This window comes from Plasmodium malariae (assembly GCF_900090045.1).
Source record: "Plasmodium malariae genome assembly, contig: PmUG01_00_38, whole genome shotgun sequence".
Classification (NCBI taxonomy): Eukaryota; Apicomplexa; class Aconoidasida; order Haemosporida; family Plasmodiidae; genus Plasmodium; species Plasmodium malariae.
The window spans coordinates 1-21,681 of NW_021638311.1; the positions used below are offsets into that span (position 1 = coordinate 1).

A 21,681-nucleotide genomic window follows, 5' to 3' on the forward strand; every position below is an offset into this window, starting at 1 on the left:
TTTCCTTTTGTATAAAGTAAACTAAAATCAATATAGAAATATAAATAATGTTTGTATCTATTATTATTTAATATAGTGGAAAATTTATAATTATAAAGTAGTTTTATATATGTTTTTTATAAATAGTATATCAATTTGTTTACACCAATTGTATTTTTTATATATAAAATGATAATAAGAGAAATAGAATTAAGAACCATATACAAAAAGAAAATACTTATAAATTGTTAAAGAATGGTTTAGCGGTTGTCCTTTTATATTCGAAATATGAAAACTTGTAGTACTTACCATTATATATAAATATATTTTTTCACAGTATCTCATTGAAAGTCTACCTTTTGAAAACAACAATCTTAATATTTTTGTTTTTTTGTTTTAAATTTATAATTCCAATTAATTTTAATCAAATGAATTATAATAAATTTTTAAATAAAATTAGCTATAAAGAAAAGGTAGACATTTTTATTTTTTTAAATTTTTTTTTTTTTTTCGTTTTTGCATTTATAATAATATTATTTTTACTGTTTTTAATTCTTTTTGTTTCTTCTTTCCTTTTCCTTTTAATGTTTAGGAAAAACGTTTCCTCATATTACTGTATAAGAAATCAACGTTTGCTTCATAATTTTGTGTTAAATATTTAAGTTCTAATTTTATTTGTATTGTATTTAAAAAAATTTTTTAAATTATATAGATTCTTGTTTTGATAACTGTTACAATAGTATTTTATTTATGTTAAAATTGTTTTTGAATAATTTTCGTATCATTATTAGTGTCATTTTTATACTCATTTATTCCCTTCTATAATTAATTTTATCTAATTTATTAATAAATTTCCATTTACATACAAATTTTTAATATTGAGTGCTGAATGTTTCAGTGAAAATAATATGAAGTGCAATTAATGAATCAAGGGTCTCATTGAGGATGATAACCTATATTATGAACAATTCTTTCGTTTTCTATTTACTTACATAATGTTTTGTATGTATTATCTTTTTCCTGGACTTCGTTGTGTACAATTATTTTTTCCTTATTAATTGATTACTTAACCATGATTTCATTCGAGTAAACTATATGCAGAAAAAAAAAAAATATGTGTATATATATACTCAAAAATATTATATTTTTTTTCTAATAATTTTCTGAGAAAAAAATTGTACAAATTAATGTATAATATTCATATTACTATGTATAATTTTTATTAACCTTATATAAAAAAAAAAAGTGAAAGATGCTAGTAATAGGATAGCTGCTGTTAAGCTGAAAAAAAATAAGTAATTCACATTAGTAGGGGATAAAATTTGTGGTACAGCTGGGCAAGGAATTACAGTTGCATTTTTTCTTCATATGCTTTCTTAAAATTATTTAATTCCTCACAAAAATCGTTGCTCTCCTTCCCTTCACATTCCCTATATTTATTATTATAAAGGTTATAACATTTTTTAATAGGATTACAACTGCTAATATTAGATAAAACGTTGCTACCATTAAAGTTGTCAAATTCTTCATATAGTCATATAGATCTGTAAATTTTGTTAAGGTATCTCGATCAATTTTTTTTTATTTCAGCTATGCATAAATTATCTGTTCTGGACGAAAATTCTTTATATTTCTGAAAGAAATCAGAATTCTTATTATATTTTTAGTTTGAATTTATCCTGTAATTTAAGTATTTACAACGTTTGAGACTATCCGTTATTTAGAGTTACTTGATTTCAATTAAATATCTACCAATATCTTGGCATGGTTGAATGAAATCACCGTCAGCAATTGAAGAACATTTCCTTCCAGGATTTTCAGCAAGTTCCCCACTTTTTTCATTTTTAATATCTGTGATAGCTTCATCAAATTCCTTTCTATATTTAAGTAATAATGTCACGGAATTTTCCTAAAAATAATAAAAATATAATAAAAAAATATAAGTACAAAATTCATATTTTCTTGAAAGACACTTTTATGTCATTTCTGGAACAACCAACTATTGAGTACAACAATATATATAATTATTATAACATAAAGAAAAATTTTACATTTTCCTTTGTATATCTAGAGGTCATTGTATATATAGATATATACGTGAATTAAATAACAAAAATTAAATTGGTATCATATTAATATTTATATATATGAAAAAGTATATATAATCTATTTATATATGGTGTATTCCTTTTTTTTATACATAGAATATAAAAAAAAATACTTGGGAAGAAGTCCTATTTACTTTTTATCAATATCAAAATAAGGCAGTGTCTTTAGTGTAATATAATATAAATGCTTTTAATTGATAACATAATAATATCAAAAACGGATTTACCTTATTTTAAATAAACAGAAGTAGAGAAATAAACGCATACATACTTTTTTATTATTATATGGTTTATAAAATTGTTCTGATAACTTATATAAAAAAAATAAATTATCTCTAATATATTCTCATATAAATTTCCTATTATATTGGAATATGTATTTAGTAATTCTTTTTAGCTTTGTAATGTTTTTTAAATAGATAAATATTATCTATTCAAAAGATACAGCATTGTTTATTTATTTATTTAGTTATTATTTTTGTTTTTTGTTAAAATGATACCTCTTATATTATTAAATTAATATTTATATTAAGAAATAATAATATATGTATTCGCTAAAGTACTTAACATTAAATTATAACTGAAATTAACGATTATATAAATGAAAAAGAAATTTATCTAAAACATACATATAACGTATGAAAATAAAGGACATTTTGTTAAATTATAAGTATACTTCTTAAAAAAAAAATACTTTTAAATAAATAAAATATTTCTCAACAGATAAACTATATTATATAATAATAAAATATTCCATTAATTTTCTGCATTAAACTATATAGGGATGTTAAATTTTTAGTTGAATTTTTATCACATTTAACTTGACTCAATGTAAAAATTTATTATAGAAATATGCATATATAAAATCATATTAGATATTATTATACTGTAAATTTATTATAATTATAAATTAATAATAAAATAAAAAAAATTCAATAATTTTCCTAAATCCTTTAATAAAATATGTTATTGAAATTATCTTCACCTGTAACATAATAAAAATATAGAATAATATATCAAATGAAATTCATCATTTTAGTCCAAATGGTAAGCATACTGTTACAAAATATATTTATGTTACATATTTTGCGTTCCATGCTTTATATAATAATTGTGAAAAGCAGTATCATAATTATCTTAAATTTCATATATTTTACTACTTTTTTTTTTATTTATCAGTATTCTACGTCATATTAGTTATATTACATGATCTCTTATGAATCGATACACTCGAAGAATAATAAGAAATTATTTCTCCTTTTTTACGTTAATTACATTTTTGCAAAATATCTTATGATTATATATATTTAATATTATATATAAATCGTGAGGTATTTTTATATGTGAATTCTGTTAATATATTTACAATATATAAAAATATTTTTTAGAACTTAGAAACGTTTTTAAAAAAAAATATTATATTTATTATTAATATATTTATTGAATGAATTGTTTTTTCTTTACGAAAATTGACAAAGTTAATACAGTAATATAATTCTTATAATTGTTAAAATAAATGTCTTCTAAAATTGTTTTTTCTATAAATATTCTTTGTTTATTATTTTATTACCTTATTTTTCTTAATATTAATAATATAATTATTTTCGTATTTTATCAAATTTTTTTATTTATAATATTAATATATTTTTTTATTTTTTAAATCTGTTACATTTAATAAAATATACAGTTTGTCAAAATGAATAATATATTTCCATGTATTTGAGTTTTGATATTATGACTTTTGTATTAATTCTCAACCACATTTATACGTTTATGTATTCTAATGTTCTTTTATTATTAATATTTAATATATATATAATATACGAGCAATATTTTTAAGAGACTAGAGGTAAATTAAGAAATACATATGCATTTCATCTATTAAATACAAAAGAGAACGAAAATATATATTATGCTTGTAATGCATATATTATCTAAATATGTATGTACTGTCTATACAATATGATAAACCGTAAGAGTGTTTATTGACAAGATTTTTATATATATTAAGCTAATATCGTATAGAAGAACTATAGTTTTATCGATGGTAAAATAAAAGGATAATAATTAAATTCCATTTATTTTACTCATAATTGATGAAACATGGATGACGTTGATATTAATAAATAAAGGTAATTATTTTCCAACTAAAATATAATTAATATTATAATATATCTGTTTTATGTAATAGAAGGATGTTATGTTAAGCAGAATACATATATATGTTTTGATTATAATTTTGTTGACAGCTCTGCATAATTATAATAAATAAAAAAAATGGATTTTTTGTTATTTTAATTATTAATATTATTTATGCATTAATTATATTATCGAAACAATAAGCGAAATGGTGTTGTTATATTATTTATTCAATAGAATGAATTAAATAAAAATTTATAATCTACATATATTTATAGTATATTATAACAGCAAATATATGTTACATATAAGAATGTAATTTATACTTTGTCGTAAAGGGATTAATATTAATTTATTTTATAAATATTAATATGTATTCACTCATAATAAAAAAATAATATAAAAAAAAAAAAAATCAATAACCTTATTAACTAAGATAATAAATTTAAAAGATTATTCTGTAATAACAAAAAAATAAAAATAAAAATAAAAAGACGAAAAACAAAATTTATAAATTCACTTTAATATTTAAAAAGTAAGTCACTCAAAATCTTATATTAACATAACAAAATATGAATGATATTATAATTTTAATTGAAAGGACAAAATGAAAGATATATGATATTTTTTAAAATACCTATATAGTAATTATATTTTCTTCCATTTCTTCTTGATTTTAAATAAACTTTGAGACTTATCAATTTAGTATTCTTTAATATATTAACTTATTTATTTGAAATTTTTATTTCTTTTATTTCATAAAAATATTATTATGTTTTAATATTAAAATTTAAAAAAATGAAAAAAAATGCGAGAATTTTTTTCATTTATACGTATATATCTTTTCGCAAAATATTAAATGGAAGTTAAGATATAATATTATATATTCATTATATATCCGTTATCATCTCTTTTTAACCTTATTGATAATAGCTTTGGTTTATTAAATATATCTTAATAATATTTATATAAATGAAAAATAAAATAATAAAATATTATAAATATATGTATATACAATTTTCTTATATAATACCGTACAATATATGGAGAAAATTAAATTCTTTATTAAGAAATAGAGTTTTTAAATATGATTTTTTCACTTTAAGAAAAGGAAAAATAAATGAAAAGTAAATCAATGTTGTATAAAAACGTTGAAGCGTTAAATATTTATAATAAATGAACACCATTATTCTGAGAATACACACTAACCCATAGCAGATTAACCGTGTTTCTTTATGTATATAGTGTGTTTTCTTTATAATATATTTAATTATATAAATTATGTATGTAATTTGTTCACATTTTTATATATTTTAACGCATTTTTGTTTTCTTATCAAATTTCTCATATTAATTAAAACTTGAAACGTTAAAATAAAGAAAATGTATAAAGGAAACAAATATGCACCTTTCGAAATGTGGAAAATTGTATATTAAGCAGTAATTGAATAAAATATAAACATATAAATTTGTATAAAAATAGCATATTAATAGAAAAATAATATTTAAAAATTATTATTTTTTGCCTTTTTTTATTTTTCAAAATATTAATTTTTCCCTCAATATTTTTGGAAAATATTAATATTAATTTATATATAGATATATTTATTAGCATTTTGATACATATATTGTGTTAGGTATTCATATAAATTTGTTATAGATATTATTACATAAATTAAAATAAGTACATATAATTTGAATATTTTTAAAATAATTGTATTAAAATTTTTACATTTAACGTCTAGTTTTCCCTTCTATGTTACACATTAATTAATAAACTTTTATCAATTACCCGTTAATATTTCACAAAACGTATGAAATATGTTTCATAAACGTCATCCTATTATATATAAATATCGTTCTAATATATTTTGGGTGTGTATTATGAATTTATAGAATGTATTTTGCTACAATTTAATAGGATAATTCTACACTGTTCTCATTATATATGTAATTTGCCCCTGTATCATCTTCTTTTATCCATTCTTCTATTTCCTGTCTAAAACTTTTCTGCCCTATTTGAGCACGAATTTGCCCATTTTTTCTATGTTCTAAAGCAGTTGCATTAACATGAATTACTTGTTTTGGAGCATCTGATTTTCTCCCTAAATTTGAATCTGTTTTCCAATCATTTATGGAATTATCCAAATGTGATTCCTCATTTTTTATAAAATCTTCTGTTTTGCAATCTTCTAATACCATCATAAATACTAGTATGCACATTTTTGCAATTAATTTTTTTTTTATATAACTATATAATTCTTCATAGCATTCTTTACTCTGTAATTCTTCTGAATTTAATAGTGAAATGTTATTTTTACTTTCTTCATTTACATACTCATCTGACATATTGAGAAATTCTTGTGTAAATTCATCAAACCATTTTTGTTGCAAATATTGTTCTATAATCATATGCTTTTTTGATATCCATTTTTTCCATAAATCTTTTTCTTTTTCTAAAAATGAAAATTTTTGATTTTCATTTGAAAAATTCATTTTTAATTGTACACTATTTTTTATGGAATCTTTTTCGTTTTTCCATTCATGTTTCAAATTATTAAACCAATTGGTTTTTTTCAATTTTTCAGAAATATTACTATGTTCTTTTACCCATTTATTCCATAGAATTTTTTGTTTTTCAATATTATTAATGCTTTTAGTATTTTCCATTATCAGTTCTTCATTAGTCAAATTGCGATCTGTGCTATATTCCGCTTTTGCGAACAGTTCTAGGCATAAATGTAAAAATTCTTTTTTTTTGTGTTCCCATTCTTCATTTCTGAATTCTTCCAGTACTTCCATATGTACTTCTATAATAGTTTTGAATCTTTCTTTTTTTCTCTTTAATATATTTGTATTTTTTATAGTGTTATGTTCATGTATTTTTAATTTTTTTATGATTTCTTCATCATCATATAATGTGCTTTCTGTTTGAAAACGTGTTAAATATTTGTTTTTTTTTGTCAGAAAGAGAAGGTAGCAGTATTCTAAGAAATCTCACTTGTTTTCTTTTTATGTTTTTCTTTTTTTTAAATATCCCTATTAAAGCATACTGCAATATAAAAAAAAAAAAAAAAAAAAAAATAGATTCACAATATTATTTATTACAATTATTATAAGTTTATCATATTTTTAATCTTCTATATTTGTTTTACTTTAATAAAAAGAGAAAAGTACAATAATAATTACAAGACTTATTAAGATAGTTGATTTGTGTGCAACAGTTGGATTTTCTGCCTGACCTATAATTATAATTTAAATGTATATTTAATGTAATTAGTTCAAGAACAGAAAATTAAATAGTATTAATACTACCTAAAATTTTAGAGGGCATAGAGTTATCAGGAAAATTTGAACTTCCAGATGATAATCGAATATTTTGATAATCGATTGGAGTTCCTGAGACGCCAAGACTTGTAGGCAAAGTTATAGATACAGGAGATTTTTGAGATTCTGTAGAAACAGCACTTTTAGGAAATACTGATAGTTTTGATTGTGTATGTTGTCCAGGATCTTCATGATCATCTTTAGTTTTAATAGATGAAGATTCAGGTGAAGATGTTACTGGGGATATAATTTGAGATTCCTTGGCAATTCCTTTTTCGAGGGCACTATGATCTTCATGTTGGGATCGTGATTGAGGTTCAGGTTGAGGTTCAGTTTCGAGTATATCAGGTGCGCGTTTTTGTTCTTGATCTTCACGCATTGACGCTCTTTCGCTTTCTTTTTTGGTCACTTCTGGTAAATTTTTATTTTTTTGAATTGGACGTTGACCAGATTCTTTTTGAACGGTAGATCTGCAATTAGGTAGTTTGTTAAAAGTTTTGGGATCAATTATATTGCATGTTTTTCTTCGACCTTTTTGCGTTTTTTCTATTTTATAACAATTTTTAAAGAGTTCTTTTTTTGTCGTGAAATACTTTTCTTTTCCATCAATCCATTCATTATATGAGTCACATTTACTTGAATAATTACTATTAGACTTAGGGTTTCCCTGTGACTGCCTTAATTCATCCAGATAGCTTTCTCTTTTTTCACAGAAATCATCTACATTATATTTTAATTCTAAAATTTCTAAATCATTTTGATTCATAATCAAAGGGCATCCTCCTAATTTATCTAGCTTCTTATAATGAGGATTTAACCATTCATATAATGATCTTTCCCATAATTCTCTTTGTGGTGCATAGTAATTTGGTGGATTCTTATTGTTAATTAGATAATTAGACAAATATAGGCATATATCCTTTAATGGTTCTTTATCTTTCTTAAGAATAAAGTCATTAATTTTATCTCTAATATGATGTACAACCCTTCTAAAATATATATCACCATAATATCTGTAATAGGTACTGCCATAAACCCTCAAATACTAAATTCAAAAGAATTATTAAGAATTATTTAAGCACAAATTTTCATGTTTGTTTTACTATCAATTTTTATGTGGTAAATAAGAAATTCATGAATAAATTTAAGTATATTAAAATATAATAACTATTACCTTAGGTAAACATTTTTCCATAATAACTATATATTAGTACTGTAGTTCGTTGTAAATAGACATCTGAACGTAAAATAAAAATTTATATCATCTTATTTATCAATGAGGATATTTTAAATAAATATATCTTAATAAAAAGAGGTAATTAAATTATCATTTACATAATAGTTTATATGGTCTCTATAATATAACTGAAAACAATAATATTTGTTTTATATGATTGTTATATTCTTTTACATTAAAAAAATACATTTTAACTTAATGTATATATTAATCATATTTTTATAATACAGTACAGTAAATTATATATCTGCATATAAAATTCATATTCTCTTTATAAAAAAACGTTCGAATAGATAAAAATAAACAATTACATATAAGTAACACTAATAAATAATATAGAATTAACTGTCTATGAGTAATATATATATAGTCTTTTTTTTCTTTTTTTCTGAAAATAAATAGTCTATATAGTAAATTATTAATAGAGCTGATACTATGTTTTTTTTTTAATGTGATATCTGGGTATTTATTTTTGATATATGCATTATAGTAATATAGCTATTTTATTAGTACATTTTTATATTATATACGTCCTACCTATAGAACAGAATTAATAATATATAAGTAATGCTTAATAATTTTTATGCTGGTGTAAAATACAAACAACTGACATATACATATGAAACTTAAAAATATATATAAATAAATTGCCTAAAAATTAATTATTTTTAATACATATTCTAATAGAGAATATTTCTATAATAACATAGTATAATGTACATATATATTTTTTACATTTTACGTCTTTTGCCACTTTTGGATGTGAATAATAGAATATAAATTAAATTTTATTTAATAAATTTATATTTATCTATATTAATTAATGAACAAATGTTTAAATACTCATTATTAGAACAAAAAATTTTCAGTTATACTTATAGCAAAAAGGTTATACTATATGTTTAAAGATAAGTTAAATAAATTATCTACTTGCACTATAAAATAAAAACATTATAACTACATGTGAATGAAATAAGATATTACATTATATAATATAATAAGTATTGAAATATAATAAATATTATTCTGTAATTATTAATATATATATTGGAATAAATAGATTAAATATATTTAATTTATTTTTTATTTTTATTTAATTTGATAAATGTAAGTAAATATCATTTTAACATTGATAAATATTTAGTATGAAAAATAAAAAGGTTTATTTATTATTTTATAATCCTTTTTGTTACTTCAATTTGTAAGTAGAATTTCAGGACAATTTAAACTTATTTGCAACAACATATTTTATTCTGTAGTAATTTAAATATATTATTTTTAATTTTAATGCATTATATGAAACAATTTCATAGACACTTAGAATGGTAAAAGAATTAAAAAGAATATATAAATATGTTAGTTGGTAATAATTTTTTTTAAATTGTTATTTCACATAATCATGTAATCGATTATATTAAACTTAAATAAAACAAAAATTAAAAGTAAATTAATTTTTATTTATATATATTTTATTTTCAATTTTGGATTTTTACAAATATTTTGTTCTAAGCTTTCCTTTTCTTTTAATTCCTTGTATTTTATCGTATTGCATTTAAATATATATTAATTAATAACAGTATAGGAGAAAATAATATAAATATAATTTATCATTATTTAAGATATTATAGATTCAAAATTTATATTTGAATATATGACATATACGGTAAACATAATACATAATTAACTTGTAATAGTGGATCATCATGTGACAACATAAAGCAAAATATTTTTTTCTGAAATATTTGAAAAAATTTTGAAAGAACTCCCTAATAATTTTTTGTAAATATATATGTATAATATTTTTTTTCTTTACTGTTTTAGAGATTTATGAAAATATTTTTATTTTTGTTGATGTATTTCTCATATGTCTGTTTTAACATTTGATCACAATTATTGTAACTTACTGCAATATTTTATGATATTTAACTTAAAATAATAAAAAATAAATAAATATTAATAAAAATTATTGAGTATTTTTTAATAAGTCTATTATTATTTTATTTATATATTTAAAAAATAATATACATTATTGAAATAGATATTTTAAATATATAAAATTTTCAAATCAATAAGTGTAAATAATTTGAAATGTATATATATATACATAGAAAAGGGTATGGATTTAAATATGCATAAAAGTAACGCTAGTTAGAATACTTTAATGACTTTAATATAATATAACATAATTTTTAGTAGTTTAATAAAATGTACAATGCTGTTACTATGCTACAAATTATTATAAAAAAACAATAAGAATTTAATGTTAATGTTCAAAATATTTTGTAGTGGAGTTAATATATCGATGTATTTTAATATTGAAAAAATTATTAAAGAATAATATAAATAAATAATATAATATAAAAATTTATACTATGTTAAATATATATTAATATTTTGTATATTTTTTTATTTATGCATATAAATGTAGACGCACAACATACTGTACAAGGAACTTTTTTTTCAAGTGCATTTACTAATAATGGAATAAACTGTATTTGTCCATGTTATCATAGTATAAAATATGTAATATTATTATTATGTTTTATTTAATACTCTTTAATCCTAATAAATGACATATTATTATTATTATTATATATATATATATATATATATATATATTTTTTTTTCTATTTGTAAATTAAAGTTTATAGCACTGATATTTCAAATGTAGAGCTCCGTAATTGATTGCATTTTCATTATTCATTTATAAGAGTACATATGTTTTTGTTTCTGTTTCATCATAAATTAAAATATAAGGTATTCTAAATATTTCTTATTTTTATCTTATTTACAGATAAATCTATTAATCATTGTATCTATTGTTCAAGTTACGATTATTTAATTATGAATTTATCTTTTTTCATAAATATTCATGCATATATATCATAAGGACTGAAGATTTATAAGAAATGCTATTTTTCCTTTCTATTGTTATAATGTAAAACCTTGTCTATAATAGATATCCAATTAAAACTAGTTCTTTCTTATATTCTATGATTTTATGCATTAATAAAATTCATAATTTTGCATAAAATATTTGTATTTTAATTTCATAATTTTTATTCACCCTCTTTAATTATTTTTAGGAATAATTTTATTGTTTTTTTTGGAGTTGATGTCGCTAATATACCATCACATTTTCAATATTATTATTAAACGAAATTATTCTAGTATTTTTTTTTGATATTTTTAAGGATACACTCGAATTATCTTACTCTATAACTTGTTCTATATTTACCTAAATTATTATTATTAAATATTTTTATATTAAAAATTTTTACATTACTATATATTATATAACATAAATTGTCACCTGAATGAGGTAATCATTTAATAGCCACGAGTTGTTAGTTACAGTGTTCATATATATTTAAAAAGGTGTATATTTTTGTTTTTGAAGAAAAGGACTAGGTTCATATAGTATGTACTAATATTAAAAAATATTACTTATTTGTAAATACGAAACTACTATGACATTGAAACGTTGTCTTTATATAAGAGTGTTTCTAGTACAGTATCAATATTTTTACGTAGAATAATTCATAATTCTAGAGAAAAAATGTATAATATATATTGCAATAAATGTTAATATAATTATTGCAAATAATAATATATATTCATATATAATAGAATCAAAGAAGCCTTCTACTGGTGAGTATAGACCCTTAAATAAGAATTTTACTGAAGCAAAATATAACTGAGATTTAGTAGTTTCATTTTGTTAATTAACATATTTTAAGATAGTTACACTTTTAAACTTGTTTATATGTTATTAAGAAAATCTTAATCATTTTTAAAGTTTTACAGTTGAGTACAAAATATATTTCAATTTTATACAATACATCTATTTATATGGTTACGTTTTAACTTACATCTTTCAAAATATATAATAATAGTATATATATTAATTGAAGTGTAGATATTTTATAGAATTAAAAATAAAATAAAATATATCGCATATGTAAATAAGGGAAAAGTTTCAAACATTTTATCATTATAAAAAAAATAAGGAATAGTTATATTTAAGATAATAATACTTGAAACCATATAAATAATTAATAAATTTGATAAAAATTGGTTATTTAAGTGAATATATTATTTTTTGTAGATTTCGATGTATAAATTATTATAAATATGAAAAAATGATTTAGAAATTGAAATTTTATATTATTTTATATTTATTTTCTTTTATTTGTATTTTTAAAATATTAATAATTAAACATATAAATGACATAATAAGGAAAGTATTTAAGATATAGTGCTATATTATAAACGTAATAGACGTATGACATACATAAAAAATAAAAGAAAAATTAAATATTATCCTGTAAATTAATATTTTTATATATGGTCTCTTTATTTAGAGAATGTAAATAATCTAGATGAATAACTAATTGTTTTTTAAAATAAATAGATCAAAAAATACATAGGATCAATAAATGTTTCTAAAAATAACAATATTTATAAGTAGATATTTAGCAGTATTTTATTATATAGTGCACTTATTTTTCATAATATATTTTACAATTTTTGTGTATAGATTATTATAAATTTTTATAATGGATTAAAGCACATTATATACATAAGCATTAGGTAAGAGAAAAAATGTGAGCTGTTCAAAATGTTCGAAAAAATAGAACCTAAGTATCTTCATAAACGTTATAATGAAACTAATATACATATTAAAAAGTCAAAATATATTAATTTTAATATATGTAATTTTTTTTTTCTGTTTTTTTTTTTTTATGTTTTAATTATCAATTGGAAAGATAGTATTTTTTAAGGAGATCAATAATATAAAGTGAATGTTCTTTTGACTGGAATATTTTTTTATAATTAAATTTCTAATGGTTACATTATGTGAGAGATATATATGGGAATAATATATTTATACTCATTTATTCCAGTTACCATGTAAAATATGTTTCTCGGATTATGTATTTTCAAAAGAATATATAAAAAGTAATTTATTCTTTCTAATATTATGAATTGAATAATCACTAAGTCGTATATTTTAGTTGAATGTATTTTTATTATTTAACAGTTTTATAAGTATATTATGTCATATATATATCATTAGTAAATATGCTTCAGTTGATATATTTTTAAATTAATGAAATTTAAAGTAACGATTATATATCTGCTTTACCTTTAAAGTTTTTTTTTTTTTTTTAATATTCTTATATTTCTTTGGAATATATATATTAAAAAAGAAATTTAAAAATCTATTTATATGAATGTAAAAAAATTTCTTTTAGATGGAATGTATAACTTAAACGTAATTAAAAATAGTGATTTTCAAATATTAAGGTGCAAAAATAAGAAATCACACCTTGTTTGCTTTTAGAATATATATTTCTACATAGATTAAGTAGTTCCATAAATTTCTATCTTAAAAAGAAATTATATACTATAAAAAAGTATATTTACTTGAGGAGGAATTAATGCATTTGTTCTAATTAATATAATTAATATGTTTTTTTTCTTATATTATTATGATTATTGTATTATTATAATAATTGATATTTTATTAATAAAAATCAACGTTTTCAAAATAAAAATTTATATAATCAGAATTATTAATTGTTTATAATTTTTAACATTATTAATTATTTTCTTAATATATAGAGGAATATATTATATTTATATTCTCTACATTCTACATAGTGTATAAACTCAATATTTACATATAATATGTATTCGAATATTTTTTTCATAATTTATTCTGAAAAAGGTTAATAAAAATATTATATCATTATAACACTACACTGAATATTTAAATTATATATTTTAAATATATATGTATTAAATCGAATTATATGATTTCAAAGAAAGTTATTATTTTTTTTAAATAAAATTAAGATAAATATTACATAATGCATTTTAAAAATTAATTTTGATTATAGAATATGTAACGTACATTATAGTTATGTATATTTTATTATATATTTATACAGAAATAATAAATTTTTTTTTATTATTTTAAATATTTCGTTTTATCATTAGAAGTATATTCTATTATTATTAACTTCTTCTTTATTGATTATATTATAATATTAAATATCTGTATCATGGAACAAAAAACAAAGACCCTCTTACTTTTTAATATTGTTGAGCTTATCCTATTATCTTGGGTGCTTCATTTTAACAGTGATGTTGTATGAAAATATTATTTAAGGATATTTGAAATCATAATATTTTTTGGTTTTTTTCTCTATTAATACCTTTTTTTTACCTCTGTCTTATTTATACTATTAAATATAAAATATTTACATTTTTTTTTAGGGCATGTTTGACATGCATTGAATAAGTATTGCAATTGTGCGAAAGAATTTGAAGCAAGAAATTATCGATTACTAGGAGGATATAAGTATAATATCGATTCAAAGGTTATATTTACAAAAGAAGAGATGCCAAATATTGGTTTGACCAACAAAAAAGATATATGTAACAGTGAGGAAGGGGTGCAAAGCAAAATGAATAAATCAAATGAATGTTCACCAAGTATAACAAGAAGTCGTAAAAAAGATATGAATAAAAAATCTTGTACATTTGAAACCAAAAAATATTCCCATTTGGAAAAAAAAATATTCAAGGAACTCGATTATGAGAATTTTCTTAAAAAAAACAGAACAATTACTGATAAGATGTACAAAAAAATAATGCTTAAAAAATACAGATTACGATTTACTTTACCTTTATTATTTTTTTCACTGTTTTTAATCATACTCTTAGTAGATTTATCATGGGGTTTGATTGATGAGAATAAGGGGTTATGGGATGCATTAGGGGTTTGGACCCATTTAGAAACCTTGGCTAATGGTTCTCTGAAAAGTTTTTTAGAATCATTGAAAGAGTTCGATGGGTTTTGGAAACCTGCTTTTATCAACATCGATTACTGTTAGTGAAATAAACGTATTATGGCATTTATTTGGTATTCTAATATATTTCATACCGTTCGTTATATTGGGTTTCACATTAATATTAGGGATTATTTATTATCATAAAAAAGTTAAAAAATATGAAAAAATCAAGTTCAGAAAAAGGTAAAATGAATAGTAGGAGATATTATTCTTTCTAAAAAGAAATATCCAATAAGAACTAATATATATTATCTTTAGTGATATTCTTAATAAATATTCGCAAAACAGTATAAATTTTATAAGTAAATTTACATAAATATACCCATTCATATATTCAACTGTAAAAAATATGTTTTAATTTTTTTTGTGAATTTAAATGTTTTAAGTTTTTTAAATGTGTTCATTAATATGTTATCTCTGTTTAATGTCGCATTTTCGATTTTTTTATATATTTTTGTATATGTAAGTAGGTTTTTATGAAAAATAAATTTTTATGAGATAAAATTAATATATAATAAGATAATTTACATAATTATATTGAAATAGTATGTTAATTTATAAATATAATATGTGGTACTTCCTATTTTTCTACAGCTGAAGTCTAAAATTATTATTTATGGAAGTAATTATTAAAATGTATTATTAGATTTATATTAACTATAAATATGTCCTATTTTATAATTTATGTAAGAATGTGAATCTGTTTTGTTGCATTTACATATACATATTTGTAATTAGTAAAAATATAATATATATTATAAAATATCTTTTATGAAATATGTTTTATAGAATATATTTTTTGTTAATCCCTTTTTGAAAAAGGTGCAGATGTTTGGGGATGGTTTAAAAGAAAAAAAAAAGTATATAATTAAATAATATATATATTAAATATTGATTACTTTTAATAGTTTTTTAAATTAAAATTATGAATTTTTAAAATTAAAGGAAGAGCTAAAAGAATTTAATTTATTATTAGTGTATTCGGCTGCGATATTAAAGATAATTTTGGAAATTCTACTTAAATATATATTATATTGAAAATATATAGACTATATAATTTGTTAATTTTTTTTTTATTACAAAACAATAAAAGAAATTAGTTTAAGTTAATTGCAGATGAATGTATTATATTATGGAATTGTTTTGTTTTGTTTTTAATGATTATATATCTCTTAATGTGTTTTATATATCTATGAAAATAAAAATTGTCTTTATCTGTAATGAATCTAATTTTATTTTTTTCTGAAATAATAGATTAAAATGTATTTAAATATTTTTATATATATTCTATTTTTCAAGATTGTCTATAATTATGTAATGTGTAAAATTTTGAAAACATTTTAAATATATATGAAAATATAAGTAGTTTATAGAAACAATTAATAACATCTTCAAAATAATTACAATTTATTAAACACAATAAATAAGAAAAAACAATTATATTTTTATAGATAATTTATAAATAAAATGGTTATTATTTGTTAGATAATTTTTAACAATTTGTATGTAAAAAATTATATATTTTTTCGCTTTGTTTCATTCAATATATCTAATACAGAAATTTGGTTATGGAATGGTTTTTCGAATATTTTTATTTATTAAAATTGATTTTATATAGATATAAATGAACGCAAAAACATAAAGTTTAATATATTTTTTAGTTATTACACTTAAATGCACTTTTAAAAAATATTTTTATATAAATAAATGTCTCATTCATGATTATTTCTTTGTAAAAAGCATACTCAAGTTAAAAGGGAATATGATATTGTTATGTACAAGCAGTTATTCCTAGGAATGTGAAAATATATTCAATATACATTTTAATTAAAAGATCAATTATTTTTGTATTTTTTGTTAATTCTACAGATTAATATAATATATTTAAATATTTTATTTCATTTAAAAAAAATATATAACCATTTATATACGTAACAGTTCTATTATAGCAATAGGTATTTTATTTTTTGTTTTTTTATTATATTATTGTAACTTCTGAATATATATAGTAAAAAAAAAATAATAAAAAATTTAGTATATGATTATAAATAATTTTCATTAAAATTATGTAATACCACTTGAACGCAAAGATTACAACTTTTAAAAATTATGGTACGAATATAAAACAGAAAGTCTTAATTTGACTTTAAAATAGATACTAAATCATATATTAGGTAGAATAAAATAAATTTAATTTTTTAAATATATTATACGATAAAAAAATAATATATTAATTCAAGGAGTAATTGGATCATATGTTATAATTTAAGAAACATATAATTATATTTTTTTTCATTGATTTTTTTTATTATTTATTGTTATAAAAATTGATATTTTTTTAATAATAAGTCGTGAAATATAATGTTTATAATATTTAATTGTTATTAGGATAATATCTATAAAATTTGTAATTAATATTTTAATAATAGATAAACCTACTATATATGTATTCTATATGTTGTATATTTTATGGGAACTCAATATTTCAAAATAATATGGAATAAAATTTTTTTCCCTTAGTTTATTAAGAAAAGGATTTGTAAAAATACTATTTAATTAGTACACTCGATGAAATAATTTAATAATATACCTAGTATAATTAGGAATAAATTTAAATTATTTCATTTTAATTAAAGTGTATTTTTTAAAAATATTAAAATAAAAACTTTATTATACGTTTATAAATATATTTTTCTTTATATATATTACAAAATTTATTACAGCAATGAACGTTTCATTAATTATTTACGAAGAAATAATAATTTTTTTTGTTTTAATATAAAGTATTATTATAATTCGTTAAAATATGTTATTACATGAAAAAATTACCTATAAGCGTATATGTAAGGAATAATTCTCTTGTAATTTTACGATTTTCTTTTTTCTAATTGAATTACAATATTCAAAATATAAATTAATAAGGAAAAAAAAAAAAAAAAATGGATAAATTTAAAAATATTTTATTTACAATTAAACAGTGACTTAATTATAAAATTATAATTTACAAAAATAAATGCATAATCATAAGAAATTATTTCTTGGATTTCTTTATGAATATATTTCCTCGTAAATTAGATATTACATTATAAATTATATTTTTTAATTATATTTAGAATATAAAAAAACTGCTTATGAATAATAGGAGACTAAAGCATGGATTATAATTAACACAACGCAAAATATTTTCTTTATTTGCTATTTCACGCTTTAATAATTAATATTTATTAAGAATAAAATATAGTTGTTCTAAAATATGATGCTTGTAAAATTAGTATTACAAACAGGATAAATTCCTTAGTACCTTAATAAGCATTTTAACATATAAAGGAGCGTATTATATATATATATTCTATACATTCTCTATTGCTTATAAACTAAATATTTCCATATAATAAAAAATATTTAATACTGCATTAAATAAAAAGTTAAATTATATATATTGTATATTTATGAATGAATTCAAATTCTTTTATTTTAATGATACAATTTGTTTTTATATAACATTTAGGTAAAAAATATATAATACATTATTATATATTTTTTTATATGTAGTTGTTTAATTGTACATTATAGTTGTATATATTTATTAATATCTTACTAAAAAGCAAAAGTATTAATAAAAAAAAATATTATGTTATTATTTTATTCATTAGTTTGTATTTTATAATATTATAGATATATAATATGGAACTAAAAATTAATCCAATCTTATTTATTATAATAACTACTTTTACTTTTTTAAAGAGGATTTTCTCTTTTAACCATGATGGGGTATGATAATATTTGTTATGTTATTGTATTATACTTAATTTCCGTGTTTTTTTTTATTAATACCGTTTTTTACAATTAAAATATTTGTTCATTTGAATAATAATCTTTTTTTTTAGTTAACTTTTAACAAATTTGTAGGTGAGAATTTTATGCAGTGTAGAATATTAGACAAAAGAAATTATCGATTACTAGCAAAATGTAAAAAGGATAAAGATTCAAATAACATATATTTAACGAATTTTTTCAAAATAATGATAAAAAAGAAAATAAATTTATAACTAATAATAAAAATGGAATAAAGAAAAAAACACGAAATCCAACAAAAGTTTATTAAATAAAGCTCAGTACTATACAGAAGTTATAGATTACAATAATGGAATATTTGATGGAAAACATTTTCATTTTGAAAAAAAATTAATAAGAAAAAAAGATTATGATGCTTTTCTAGAAAAAAAGAGGAGAATTAGAGATATATCTTTAAAAAAAATAAAATTTAAAAGTTACAGATTTGGAAGTGCCATATTTTTACTTTTTTTCTTGTTGGGAATAGGTTTACCCATATTACAAGGATTAGAGCTATTACAAAAAGCTGGAAATGCGATTAAAACTTTACCAGTTATGAGTAGTGTATGGTCAGCTATAGAAGGATGTTTAGGTCAGGCAAAAAATCATTTTTTTTTTATAGCATTTAGCACAATTATCTTTATATTAGTTGTTATACTTGTAATAGTAATTCCTAAAATTTTAAGAAATAATGAAAAATATAACAGAATTAAGGCGATGTATGAGTAAAGTGCATAACAAGAAACATGTTTTTTTATATGACTTATTTATATGAAACGTTATATGTAATATCTTTAGTTTATATACTTAATAAACATACACATTGTTTCTATAATTTTATTAATGTACATGGGTTTAGAACGTAATCCTTATAATTAATACTCATAAATTATGTTCTTTGTCTGTTGGTAAATTTGAATGCATTAATGATTGTCATTTTTTATTATAAATTATTGTTGAATCAAAATAAAATAACATCATGTAATATATGCATTTCTGTATATAATTAGATTCTTATAAGAAACATATATATGTGAGTTAAAATTAATATATAATATTAATGAAGAAGTGTTAGAATTTCCGTTTTAAACGAAAAGTACTTTATTGTATTTTTTATCTTGAAGAATAATATAATTATCTGTAGACATACTTAAGAAATTATGTGATGAACATTACATTTAAAATGAATATTTTTTTTTGTATTTAATGTAAAGTAATGTATATATTATGTTACAATGATTTATATATATTTTACTCCAATATAAACATAATATTTGTTATATAAATAATTTTTATTAGAAATATGGCATAACATATAAGCTGTTATTAATAATTTTTGTAAGAAGTTTGATTTTGTTCTTTAACGGTGTACGTAGGGAATTAGAATTGGATAATAAAATAATGTTCTTATAAAATATTATTTCTTTGGTAATTAGGATCAATATTTTAATTTTATTCATGTTACTATTTTATTTTATTTTATTTAATAAGATTATGTATCCTATAAATATATAATTAATTTATAAATAGAAAAAAATAAACTTTATTATCTTAAGAAAATGAAATATATTTTTATTCATATATTAAAAAAGAATATATGTTATAAGAAAAAAAAATTTTAATCTTTAACAAAATTTTTATTTTTTTAAATCCTATATTTTTATTATTTAAATGAAAGCAATTCTTTTGTTACTGAAATTACTTTTTTATAGAAAATAAATTATTGAAAATATGTTGAATTTGTAGGTGATCTGCGTAAATAGTTTATATAGATTAATTATGTTAAAAACATTGCAAGATGACATTACATAAATTAATTAGGAACAAAATGTTACAATAATATTTTTATAATTTTATTAGTTATGTACATAATGATGTACAAAATGTATATATATATATATAATATATGTAGTAAAATTAAAATCTATGATTAAATAAATATTATAAACTATATAGTATTTTTATATTTATTATAATCTGGAAGCGTATGCTGAAGTCTTTTTTCCGAATTAAATTTATGATTACTATAAAACTATTATTATAAAACATAAAATTAATTATCTTCTTATTTCAAATATATTTTCGTTTATCCTTTTAATACGAACATGCTAATGTTTAAAATAACATGAAATAATTTCAATGAAAAATATTTTTGTTTTATTATTTTGAATGTGATATTATGAGTAATCTGATCA

The 21,681-nt window shown here is 19.0% G+C and overlaps 2 protein-coding genes and 2 pseudogenes across 4 annotated transcripts; 2 read left to right on the top strand and 2 right to left on the bottom strand.

Annotated features, from left to right (window-relative positions):
• Positions 1-1,019: 1,019 nt before the first annotated feature.
• PmUG01_00063200 lies at positions 1,020-2,057 on the bottom strand (annotated as a pseudogene). The gene is given in 4 exon segments: positions 1,020-1,070; positions 1,207-1,320; positions 1,334-1,888; positions 2,031-2,057. Coding segments are annotated over 4 exon segments (747 nt in total).
• Positions 2,058-6,139: 4,082 nt separating this feature from the next.
• On the bottom strand, positions 6,140-8,747 carry PmUG01_00063300 (STP1 protein; the record flags this gene model as incomplete). Its single annotated transcript, XM_029005177.1, has 3 exons — positions 6,140-7,152; positions 7,541-8,597; positions 8,727-8,747. 3 exons carry the CDS (start codon positions 8,745-8,747, stop codon positions 6,140-6,142), a joined length of 2,091 nt encoding a protein of 696 aa, XP_028859134.1.
• Positions 8,748-14,860: 6,113 nt separating this feature from the next.
• On the top strand, positions 14,861-15,694 carry PmUG01_00063400 (fam-l protein; the record flags this gene model as incomplete). Its single annotated transcript, XM_029005188.1, has 2 exons — positions 14,861-14,947; positions 15,101-15,694. The coding sequence occupies 2 exons, from the start codon at positions 14,861-14,863 to the stop codon at positions 15,692-15,694; spliced, it is 681 nt and encodes a 226-aa protein (XP_028859135.1).
• Positions 15,695-19,545: 3,851 nt separating this feature from the next.
• PmUG01_00063500 lies at positions 19,546-20,212 on the top strand (annotated as a pseudogene). Its single transcript is given in 3 exon segments — positions 19,546-19,650; positions 19,665-19,706; positions 19,721-20,212. Coding segments are annotated over 3 exon segments (639 nt in total).
• Positions 20,213-21,681: the final 1,469 nt, after the last annotated feature.